Source organism: Acanthisitta chloris, unplaced genomic scaffold, assembly GCF_000695815.1.
Source record: "Acanthisitta chloris isolate BGI_N310 unplaced genomic scaffold, ASM69581v1 scaffold20232, whole genome shotgun sequence".
Classification (NCBI taxonomy): domain Eukaryota; kingdom Metazoa; phylum Chordata; class Aves; order Passeriformes; family Acanthisittidae; genus Acanthisitta; species Acanthisitta chloris.
The window spans coordinates 21,863-34,355 of record NW_008659031.1 but is presented as its reverse complement, the minus strand read 5'-3'; the positions used below and the strand labels follow the sequence as shown (position 1 = coordinate 34,355).

General features: G+C 38.6%; 1 protein-coding gene across 1 annotated transcript in view; it reads left to right on the top strand.

The window, feature by feature from the left end:
• Positions 1–349: 349 nt before the first annotated feature.
• Positions 350–12,493, top strand: part of LOC103797055 (band 4.1-like protein 2) — a gene marked incomplete at its 3' end in the record, with an annotated part of 30,949 nt that continues 18,805 nt past the window's right edge. The window contains exons 1-2 of the mRNA XM_009069251.1: positions 350–805; positions 2,224–2,433. Coding sequence (XP_009067499.1) covers positions 350–805; positions 2,224–2,433 — 666 coding nt within the window. The remainder of the gene's footprint in view (positions 806–2,223; positions 2,434–12,493) is intronic.

The following is a 12,493-nucleotide window of genomic DNA, read 5'->3' as shown; positions in this document are numbered from 1 at the left end:
AGCCCATAGAAAGAGAACTGGAGTTGCCTGTGAAATAGTCTTGGCTGATAACATTAGGAATAGCTTATAATAAACCCAATGCATTTCAGTGATCACACTTACATGTTTATCATAGACAAGGAAACTGTTTGTTGATCTGTCTAGAGCAGGGTTTTTTTCTGGAAATCTTTATCTTCAGAGCACTAAGTTTTAGCTTTCTGGAGTATTGGAAAAGAAGTATTTCTTTGACCCTAGTAAGTTTAATAATCTACAAGAGTTTCAAAATGACTGCAAATTACTGCAAATAATTAGTCAGTAAAAGTAGTGACAACTAATTTTTTGGTTGCTTCTCTTAGTGTAAGTTGTGACAATGACAACTGAAGTTGGCTCAGAGACTGAAGTAAAGAAAGATTCTGAGCAGCTGGGACCAGACAAAGCCAAGGACAAGCCTGAAGAAGCATCAGATACTCCAGAAAATCAAAAATCCAGGGAAACATGCTCTGAAGAAGCTCAAGACTCTTCTGTCCCAGCACCAACTAGCCAAAGTAGTCCAAGTAACCAGAAGAAGGAAAAAGCTGAAAGCAAGGGTATTTCTCGTTTCCTGCCCCCCTGGCTTAAGAAACAAAAATCATATACCTTGGCAGAGCCCAAAGATGAGCCTAAGAAAAGGGCCACAGAAGAAGAACAAGTAGTTGAAGAAAGTGAAAGTCAGACACCAGAGGGGTTGGCTCAATCAAGAAAGAGTTTGGAAGAAGCAGCTGAAAACCGGCATAATGCTAAAGCAGACGACAAAGAAAAACACTCTGTTAGTAGTGCTGAAACACAGGTATGTGTGGGAAGGCTCATAGGGACTTGGGAGTACTTTAATGAAACCTGATTCATAGAATCATCAAAGTTCAAAGAGTCCTCTGAGATCAAGTCCAGCCATTAACCTGTCACTCCACTGTAACCCCTAAATCATATCCTCCAGCGTCAGATCCACATTCCTAGGGATGGTGACTCTACCATCTCTCTGGGCAACCTATTCTCTGTGCCAGACCACCCTAGCTGTGAAAACATTTTTCCTAATAGCTAATCTGAATCGCCCCTGTCTCATCTTAAGGCCATTCCCTCTAAGTCCTCTCACTGTAGACATGGCGGAAGGAACCATCCCCCATCTCTCTACATCCCCTTGTCAGGTAGTTGTACAGAGTGATAAGGTCACCCCTGAGCCACCTCTTCTCAGGGCTAAACAAACCAAATTCCCTCAGCCATTCCTCATATGACATGAGTTCATGATTTATGTAATTCATGTAAATCTTTGTTAGGATCATATTAGGGAAGAGTGACAGCTACTCCAGTAGCTAGCTCCAGTCTTGCTTTTTGTGAAGTTGCATGGCAGTTCTTAGCATTTAAACTTCATATTCTAGGGTGACAAGGATTAAGCACATAAAGAATGTTTCATACAAGGAGAGGCTGAGACAGTAGGTACTGGTTGGCCTGGAGAAGGGAAGGATCCAGGGGATATTATCAATGTCTATTAATACCTGCAGGGAGGGAATGAAAATGAGACAGACTGTCAGTGGTATGCAGTTAAATGACAGAAGCAATGGACCCAAATTAAAAACATGAAGTTACATTTCAAATCGCAAAAAAAATCTTTATGGTGTTAGGACCTTTCCTTGGTAAGGAAAGCATGTGGCCTAGGTAATGGTGGTACAGATGATAGATCTCCCAGGGGTAGTAAAGGGATGGGTCAAACATTGAAACAGGTTGCCCAGAGATGATGTGGAGTTTTCCCTGTAAAGATGTTCAAAACCAACAGGATATGGTTCTGGGAAAACTGCTCTACATGGCTCTAAAGAGGCCCTAAGTGCATTGGACTAAATGATCTTAGGAGATCACTTCTAACCTCAACCGTTCTGTGATTCTGTATCACATTTATGAACACTGAGATTTAGTTTAGTATAATTCCTTGGAGCTTTTTGATAAATTTGTTTCTCTTACGGAAAAAATGCCAATAAAACATATACAAAGATCTCATTTCAAGGAAAGGAAAAATGGTACCTTCTGTGGTTTGAGAGCAAGAGTATCTGGTCCCAGAAGGAAGACCTTAATGCTTATGCTGGTTATTGTGCTTCCAGTACATGCCTAACTTAATGAAAGATTAATGTCTTATTTAGTAGTAGCTTATAAAAGAAATGAACAAGTTAAAAATATTCACCTTCCTGAGTTTCAGTCATTGCTTAATTGCATTTTATACAGCCTGCCAAAGAAGATGGGAAAGAAACGGAAGTAGAGAAAGTTGCAGAGCAAAAGGAAGAAAAACAAGAAGAAAAAGAAAAGGAGACAAAAGAAGTGCAGACAGCTGAAATTAAAATGGATAACATTCCTCAGAAATCTCCCAAGAAAGTAAAAACTGTGCAGTGTAAAGTGATGCTTCTGGATGGCACAGAATACAGCTGTGACCTGGAGGTAAGGCATCAAGTCTCTATATAAAGAGTTTTTTCTATAGGGGAAAAAGAAAATGTGTTTGTTGTACTGAGTGTTTAATGATTTCATTAGGAGTCAGTTAACATTTCAGTTTTTAACTTAATCTTTAAGACCATGTCAGTTTATTCTTAAAATTGGCCCCAGAGGTGCACTAGCAATTCCTTTCAATGCTGATCATTTAACAGCTCAAACTTGTTTTGGCTGTTGGGTTTTGTTTGTTTATTTGGTTTCTGTTTGTTTGGTTTGGTTTCTGTTTGTTGGTTTCTTTTTTGGTTTTTTTTTTTTTTTTTAAACGTTAAGGTTTTCTTGAAGGTTGTGCCACATATACTAATAATGTCTTCTTGAGTTAATTTTTTTAAAAGTTACCTCAACTGGAAAACTAAAAGTTTAGTGTAAGTTTTCTTCAAGGAAAAATGCCATTAGAGGTGTAAAACACATATTTGTATTTAAAGTTTTGTTCTAGTTCCAAATTTTCCCAGCTGTGTGGATTGCTTGTTCACGGCTGTAAATCACTGGGTTAGCTATTGTGTATATTTGTCTGTTAAATCTCACTGAAGATCACTAACAGAAATAGGGATTTTGAGATGAATGGGAAAAACCTTCTTGGGTTTTTATGGATTTCATAACCTTTGACTCTGTGTGTGTGTAAATATATATATATGTATGTATGTATGTATCCAAGTTCTAAGTCAGATAAAGATGTTTTAATATTTTAGACCAAGATTAAATTGTGAAACATAGTTACGTGAAAGGAGGAAAAAAAGTTGTGTTTCAAATCTTAATTGCGGGAAATAACCTTTGGTTTGAATTATGAGAATTTTTCTAGAAGTAAGTAGTAAAATTACTTCAGGCTACTACTGTTTCCCAGTAGGTGCCAGTCACTTCAGTACAAAGGGGTGAGAGCTGTTCTCTGTTATGAAGTTCAGTTGTAATCACTTTTGCCAGTAGAAGATGGAACACCAACTATTATAAACTGTATGATGTCTTCAGGCACACGTTCTCAAAGGTTTGGAATCATTTTAACTAGTCACTCCCTATTTCATGCTGGACTGATGAATACCCCAGAAATAAGCTCATTCATTTAATACTGGGATATGATATCCCTTTGGAAGGAAGACAAGTGTTCCTTGTAGAACAGTTGATATTTCGAAACCAGACTTTGAGCTGGTAAGTTGTAAGACACATTAAAATTTGCTTATCTGTATTTGGTATTTCCATTAAACTTTGAAAAACACTTTATAGTACCTGAAGACTTCAGCTTTGAGGCTCAAAGGTAGCATAGGTGACAGTTTCAAAAGTTCTTCCAGCTAGTAGCACCAAAGGTAGACTCTGATAATGAGGCTTGGGTTCCATTGCACAGCTGCGTCTCAATCATAGAAGAACATTTTCTTTTCAGCAGCTGATTTGGCAGGACAGGAGCTCTGAACTGTTCCGTGGGTTCAATTATTTGTAAAGTTTTGGGAAAATGAGGAATCCAGTGAATGGAACAGCTGGTGAAGTCTGTTTGGCTTTCTGGTGCTTCACTTCTTGTTGCCTCCAGTTATTGTCCTTTCTCTTTGTGAAATGTGTCTTACTGGTAGTCATAAGAGAGGTGGTGAGAAGCTTCTGTGGGGATTTTTACCACTGTGTACAAATGCCCCCTGGCTGGGGGATGAGTAAAGAAGGTGGGGCCAGGCCTTTGTCAGTGGTGCCCAATGGTAGTATGAGAAGAGAGAAGCACAAACTAAAATACTGCAAAAAGCAGTTCCATAAAAATCTTACCTGTTTATCACTGTTATCCAAGTGCCTGCTTTTCTCTAGTATTTTTTTGAAGTAAGACAATAAATTCTTAGATGATTGGGAACTCTCTTAGGTTTATTCCGCATTGGTACAATTGGAAGACTGTACTTTGAGACTTTGAGGACAGATGAGTGTAGGAACAGCATCCTTAGCAGTCCCCATTAAGAGCTTCTAAAATAGCAACTCTCTTTTGTTATTGCTCATTGAATGTTATGATCTAGGCTAGTTGTGTAGTCTGACGCTTATGTTTGTACTGCTCTCTATTTTCCCTTGTTTCAAAAAAAGTAGTCTTAGTATAGATTCAGGTGATAGCTGTGGAGTTTTGACAGTTGTGGGGTTTTTTTACTTTAATTTACTTTCTTTTTTCTGTCCATCTTGATTTTAATTTTTCCTGAGAGAACAGAATATCCATCGACAATAGTCTGTGTGCTTAGGAAGAAATGTATTTTCAGTAGACCAGAAACTGCTCTCTAAACTGCTGACCACATGATGGTTAGATTTATATCCTGCTTATATTCCCCTTTGCTTTGTGAGCTTAATTTAGTTTTAGACATATTTGTGGCTGAATTTCTTCAACTTCAGTGCTTTAAAACATTTCAACAAACTTAATTTTTCTAACGTGCATTTTGTATTTTAGATACGGAAGGAACAAAACCTTGTTTCATATAATGTCTTACACAAAAATAGTTCTTTACACACAACCACCCCCCACTTCACTCTCCTTCCCCCTAACACCGAAGCTGATTTTGCTCAGTTGGTACAAACTATATTAGATTAATTTGTTAAACAAAAACTGGATATAGAAATATTTTTTCAAGCTTACAAAATGGATAATTCACTTAGGTGCTAGTGAGCTTTTAAGGAAAACATGAAAGAATTTTATCAGAAAAGAGCTTACTGTTTTTGCCTAAGGTTGGTGTTTAACAGAAGAGTTAATCTGGAATTAGTTTGTAAAAGTGTATTATTGCTGGGATTTAGACTAAGCAGCAAAAGCTCTTCAGAGGTTGTTTGGGACTAGGCTCTTCATGCTTCACTAAACATTTTTAGACATTAAGTGTTTACCACATGACAAGTGAATATCCTGACATGCTGAAAACTGAGTCCAGCTGTTATTCTGCAACATCTGAATTCTGTAGTATGAAGCTGAGATTAAGTAGAGGGATTAATTTAAGTGAAGAGGTGAAGTCCTGTAATTGATATGACTGAAGCCAATTTGTGTTTGTCAAAATACTTGTTTTCTGTCCTGGCTACCACAGACTCATTTCTGTAATAATGATTTTACATTCTCAAAGATCATCTTACCTGGGCAAGGGAAGATCCCCTGTAAGCAGGGGTTAATGCTGCCTTAGCATCAGCTGACAAGGGCAGGGCAGAAGCAGGTTTTGCATAAGGGAATCATGTATCATGTGGGTTTTTTTGTTTTACCCTAGAATCTTCAGAAGGGAGTTGAATTTTGGGAGCAGATATTTATAAGGAACTCTGAATATACATATTACCTTTAAAAAAAGGGAAGAAAAAAGATAAACCAGCACAAATTGCAGTGCAATTATAAACTTAGTTATAGTGCTAAAAAATTTGCCTGGATGTACATTTTGTTCTAACTGGAACTATTTCAGTTTATTTTGAGTGGATTAGGTACATGAGCAAACTTAGGATGTATTACATGAATAAAAAGAGATTTATTACAATGTAAAGTCTAGTAAAGTTGGCATAACATCTGCATAATGAGACATTTTCTGTCTATCTGTATTGATTCAAAGTACTTTTTGGGAAAAAAATGTGTGCCATGCAGAATGCACTGAGATTTACATTAGTGAAGAAAAAATGTTTTCTGTGGCAAAATGTTTCTGAAAGCATATTCCTGCATGCATCTTCTCTGACATGTCATTTGCTGGATGGGAACAGTTCACTCATGGTGAATGAGCATGTTTTTAATGTGATACAGAAACATCTTTGCAAATGACTGTAATTTGATGCTGTCCTTCCATAGTTCAGAATTTGTCATCAAATGTTGCAGTAGGAGTATGGGTACATTTGTACCCTTGTTTCTTTGCCACTTGCATGTTTTGGATATTGACAATTAAGTTCTTTTCTTGCTGCCACCTAATGTTGTTTGACAATGGAGTTACTTCTTCTGGCTTGTTTTTGCATGTCTTTTCTGTCGCGCAGGGCTTGCCTGACATGGTTGAGATTTGCTTTATATTGGAAGCCAAACATCAGATATTTGTCTTTTCTGAGGGTTAATTTGTAAATTAATTTATCACCTCTGAGAGTAATCTGTTCTTTTGCCTTAAATAGGTCTTCTGTCTGGTGTCAACTTGCCAGTTTGACCTTTAAGTCAATAATTCCTTATCTACAGAACTGTTTCAACAGATATTTCAGCCTCTTTTGTGATGATTTTTCTTTTTCTCTCATCTTTGTACTTTATAACTTCACTTTTGTAGATGCAAATTTGAGTGATCTGGTTTATAGTCTGTCTTGAGAATAGCTTCTCCAAATATGCCTGTCTGAATGCCAGTGTAGTCACTGCACCAATGGTACTGCAGTGTTGCCCGGAGAAGTCCATGACCTGGCAGCATAAACCTTGTACGAGGTGAAACCTGTTCCCCAGTTCATTGTAATGTGAAATTCTCATGGGGTTTGATTTTTCCCAGAAATAACTGTAGTCAATTCACCAATGCAGATGCTGATTGTAGTCCTGGATAGTTGATAAAATGTCTTGTGGTCTGTAAGTAATTAGTTTGCATCTTGGCTGCTTACTCCAAGGAATTAAAAGCTTTTAACTGGAAGTAGTGTTATGAGCTTTTATACCAGGCATTCTTCAAAATTGCTTTATATTGGTTTTTTTGGGGAACCTGGAAAGCTTCATAAGGATACAAAATAATCTTCATAAAAATGTTCTGTTTATGTCCTTAAGTCCACAGGTTCCATATTAACAAAATAGATTGATTTTTGTGTTCTGTAGTTTTAAAGGAATCTTCTGAAATAAATCACAAAATAATAATGCATAGAAGTATTATATTAAACAATATGAATTATGTGTACATGGTATGTGCATATATAGAGCATGAGTTATTAATTTAATTATTTTAGGCTTAGAACTATTGTAACTCTTAAATACAAAGTCCACTTGGCCTCAGACTCTTCAGAGTAATGTGTGAATGTTTGGAGAGGAGGAAAGAGGAAGAAGCTATTGTTGAGTAGTTCTGGAGGAGCATGACTGAAAACAACTTTGACAGACTGCAAACTGTTAAAAACTTTCAGTTACCTTCTAGTAGTTTAAAGAGAGTTCAGTTCACTTATAGCAATAACAACATGTAAGTGTATCACAGAGACTTATCTAAGTGTTGGAGGCTGAAAGCTATTGAGTGGTGTTTGCCAAAAACTGTAGATAACTGATCTTTGTGCTTGCTTAAAATGACAAGCATATTAAAGATAAAATAACTCAGGTTCATAATTCAATGGTGTAATATTTCAGATGTAATGGCGGTTGAGTTTTGATAGCTTGAGTGAGTAGACTGTTGGAATGTTTTAAGACAATTTCTAGAAGCAGTTTTAATTTCTTTTAGCACAGTGCAAATGACAATTTTTACCTACTCCTTTCCTGATAATTGACATCTGTGGGAGGTGTAAGTTATTAATATTTTACGGTGATCTATGTGTGCCTCTTGTTTTCATGGGGGGAAATAAACTTGCCTTTTTTTCTTTCTCTTGTTCTGTGGTTTTGTAGAGAGTTGGGAGGAAATTCCATCATTAAATTTGGGATTTGCAGTAAGGGCTTGTTCAGATCTTCTGCTTTAAATATAATCTGTGTTTTAGTACAGAATAACACAGTTTAAACAAACAAAAAGAAGTGCTAAATGCATAATGATTACTAGTTAGAAGCCAATGAAGATCCTATTGGGTTTGTTTACCACATTCAGTCAGTGGTCTAATTAAATATTTATAACAAAAGGCATTTAAGGGATGCCAGCACTGACCGTATTTTATGCACGTATGAACAAGTGAAATATATTGGAGTTGACATAGACTCCATGGTTACTTACAGTTTGCTAATACAAAGTAAAAATATGTTTGCTCAATGTACAATTAAGATGAGTCTTTAACCCTGAATTAAGAAAAGTCTGAATGAAGTTGATATGGAACAGATGTTTAATTGTAGTTGAGTTTTGATTTGCAAATCTTTTTCCTGACTGCTCAGATGTGTGGACTAGGTTTATTCAAACACTAAGTGGTCTGTTTCAAGTATGACATCTTTTATTTGGAAACAGAAAAATAGAGATGATGTTAAATTTGGCACATTTTAAAAATATTTGTCCAGATTCAACAGACACCACTGAAAGTAATGTTTGTGTGAAGTCATCTCAGTCCCCAGGGATTTTTTGCCTTCCCTGCTGTGTTGACCACGGGCCAAGACTCTTCTGGGCCATTTTGCTTAGGTTCTTTTCTTCCACTTTTGCCACCTCCAGGGTGCCACTCATCCTGGGCTGCTCTGTCTCTTTGCCATTGCAAGTTTGTAGCAGAAGCAAGCTCTGATATTCCCTTGGTTCTGTTTTACCCAGGGATTCATGCTTGTGCAGAGCAGCCTTTGGCCCAGACTTGCTGCTTCATCAGGAGCTGCCACTTTTCAGCTCTCTGTGCATGCAGTACAAGTGCAGGGCAGGCATGAGAGCACTTTTCATGCGTCACTGGCCCAGAAGCACAGCAGAGCAATTTTTTGCAGCCAAAAAAATATGCTTGTCATGGATATGTATCATACTTTTGGAAACACCCCAGGCTGTTGCACATCTCCTCCTCTTTTGCATGTGATCGGTACCGCTCCTTATTCCTCAAGTCTCAGGAAACAGAGAGGGCCTGGCCCATATTCCTGCTTCTCCTTTCTGTGAATTTGCCTTTGTCAGACTGCAAAGGATGTTTTCTTAAGCAAAACTGAAGAATGTATTAGCCTGGTTCTGGCCACAGATGTGCATTGTGATAACACTAGTGAGCACTGGCTCTTCAACAGATTCAGAAAAATCAAATTAAATCCTGTTTCCACTTGTAACCTTTGTGTTAGGTGTCTTTGAAAGTGTTTTGGGAGCTTAGAAAACCCCTTGCACTTCAGTCAAATGCCAGTGTCATAGTTACTCAACTCATGGTGAGCACATGGAATAGAATAGTTATGCTATGTTATGCACACAGTTATGCATGTTGAGCTGTGTCCATCTAGAAGAGCAGCTCTCTGCAGTGCAGGTCCCAGGCCCATCCAGTGGACAGGGGCAGACATAGACATGCCTACAAAATTGCTCAGACAGGGACTGAAGGCCCTGGGCTGTGCCAAGATGCATCCCCTGGTTCCTTGGCAGGAGAGGGTGTGGGTGTGGGTCCTGGGGAGGCTGCTCCCAGACACTGAGACCTGTGAGCTACCCCAGGACCTTGGCAGAAGCAGACTTGTACTGCTCATGTGTTCTCCTTTAGATATTTGCAGTTAGCCACTCTGGAGACCAGATACAGAGCTAGATGGACCTTTGCTCTGATGCAATCTTGTTGTTCTTAGGCTCTTGTTTTATTACTTTTCTCCAAGGGAAGCAGCTCAGGAATTTCTAAAACTTAGTACAAGGAGGAAAAAAGATCCCTGGGGAAACTGCATGCCTCAATGTTTGCAGTCATGCATCAGGCTAAACCTCACATCTCTGAGCTGTGGGGTTTTGCCTACCTGTGCAAACCCAGCTAAATTGGATGAACACAGAACACTTTCAAAAACTGTACTGCACACTTTTTTGTTGGGTTTTGTTTTGTTTCAGGCTTCTTCAGATGGTGAAATTATCTTGATCCACAGCTCTCACCTGCAGTAGAAGGTACATGCCTCCTTCCCCCAAAGAGATAGTCGGTGCCTAGGCTGGGACATGATTACCCATTCAATCCTTTCTGCTAGTGCAGGACTGGGAAGATGTTATCAGATTTCCTCAGCAGGTACTGCTAGAGAAAAGAGGAGGCAGGAAGAAGAATAGAAAAGTGTTTCCGTTGGAAGGGTCCTACAACCATCATCTAGTCCAACTGCCTGACCACTTCAGGGCTGGCCAAAAGTTAGTGTTTCCAAATGAGCCTTAAACACTGACGGGGTCAGGCTGTCATCCACCTCTCTAGGAAGCCCATTACAGTGTTTGATCACCCTCTTGGTAAAGAAATGTTTCTTAATGTCATATCTAAACCTCCCCTTGTGCAGCTTTGAATTGTTCCCACATGTCCTATTACTGGATCCCAGGGAGAAGAGCTCAGCACCTCCCTCTCCTCTGCCCCCTCCTCACGAAGCTGTAAAGGGCAGCAAGATCACCCCTCAGTCCCTTTCTCTCTAAACTGGACAAGCCCAAAGTGCTTAGCTACTCCTCGTAGGATATTCGTTCAAACCTTTTCACCAGCTTTGGTGCTTTTTTTTGGATGCATTCAAGTACATTCACATTCTTAAATTGTGGGCCTCAGAACTGCTCACAGTACTCAAGGTGAGGCAACATCATACAGCAACATACAGCAGAATAATCACTCCAGGATGGGGTTTTCCCTCCTGGCTATCTGGGCTCCCTGCTGGCCCCAGTGATCACCTGCTGACCAGCACCCTAAATCCCTTTCTGCAGGGCTGATCTCCAGCCACTGCTCTCCTGATTTATAGTTGAGCCCAGCATTGCTCTGTCCCAGGTGCAGAATCTGACACCTGCTAAATTTCATGCCACTTTCCTGATCTATCCACATTCCTCTGTAAGGCCCCTTGTCCTTTAAGAGAGTCAAGAGCACCTCTGTTTAGTATCATCAGCAAACTTGGTAGTGGGGCATTCAACTCCTGCATCCTGATCATTGATAAATATATTGAACAGAACTGGTAGTCGTGAGTGTTTATATTGCATTTCTAGCTGGCAACTCTTATATAGCCAAACGGATCCATAATATCCTAATTCCCAACTGCATAGAAATTTCCATTGTGTATGTGTGCTGCACCAGCTTTGCTCTGGTTTGCTCTATTTGTGAGAAGGAGGTAAGGGACAGAAATGTTTCTACCTCTGGTTTTACAAAGCGGTTGTATTATAAGGTGACTTCTGTGGTGACTAAATACAGGGTTGAAATTGGTACTGGAATAACCTTGGCTACTTGCATTCTTTGTGTTCTCACTTAAAGAAAGCATTACTTGAGGGCAATACAGCATGCTGCTGTTCAGAGCACTCTGTGTGTCTTAAAACTACTGCCTCTTACTTCTCAGTCTCTTGGTATAGCTAGGTTGGATATATTCCCCTTCTTGTGGGTGCCAAGTATGGACTTATACTTTTCCTGCCATTTCTGCATTAGAATTTGGAGCAAAGATATCCTTGTTTTCAGTGCTAATGTTTGTTGTGCTATATACACATGTGTATGTATATACCTATACATAAATGTACATCCATCTATACCTACACATATAAGGATAGTGATTATCATTTTACATGTTGAGTGTGACTATCACTTGACATCTCAACCACCTACTAGAAAAAGAAATGGAATCCATTTTAAAAAGTAACAAATCATGATGCTGTTGTCTTCGAGTTCCCTGCTCTTCTATTAACACATTTCTAACTTCTGAACTGACTGGATCACAGCAGTTGTCTTCATTTCTCTACTAGGAGCATGAGCTTTTCCAGAAAAGTTGTATGTTATCATATAATTTTAAGTGGTGTAGTAATGCCTGGCCCCAAATGTATTGCAAAGAAATTGCACTTGAAAAGTTTGGTTTTGCAAATTAATACTCTTTCAGATTAAAAAAATTAAATCACAATATATGTATTAAAATTAAATAACTAGGAGTCTTTCAATTTCACAAGTAGGATGAGAACCATTGGTGTTACAGAGAGGCTTTTTGTGCTTTTGAATTCATAACAGAGCTCTATAAATACAAGTTTCTGATGCTGTAATGTCTTTGTAGAATGTACACTAACTTAACTTGGGCTTTATGGCATGGTGGTGTTGCAAACTTTTTTTTTCTTTTTGCAAACTCGCAAAAAGGTATTTAAAGATACAGGGGACACTGCTAGTGAATCCAAGTCCCGTGTTGACTGTGACTTCCTAAGAAGAAACTGCAGTATTGTACTGTTACACTTGCAATATGTTTTGCTGTGGATTTGCCTTCTTTATGTTTCTATATGTCAAAGATTGGATATTAACAGTAGGTTTTAGTATACAAACTTCATCAAAATAGCAACTGATTCCAGATACTGACCCAATGAGCAGGTATTAGTTTTGCACTAGTTGACAGATTTCCATT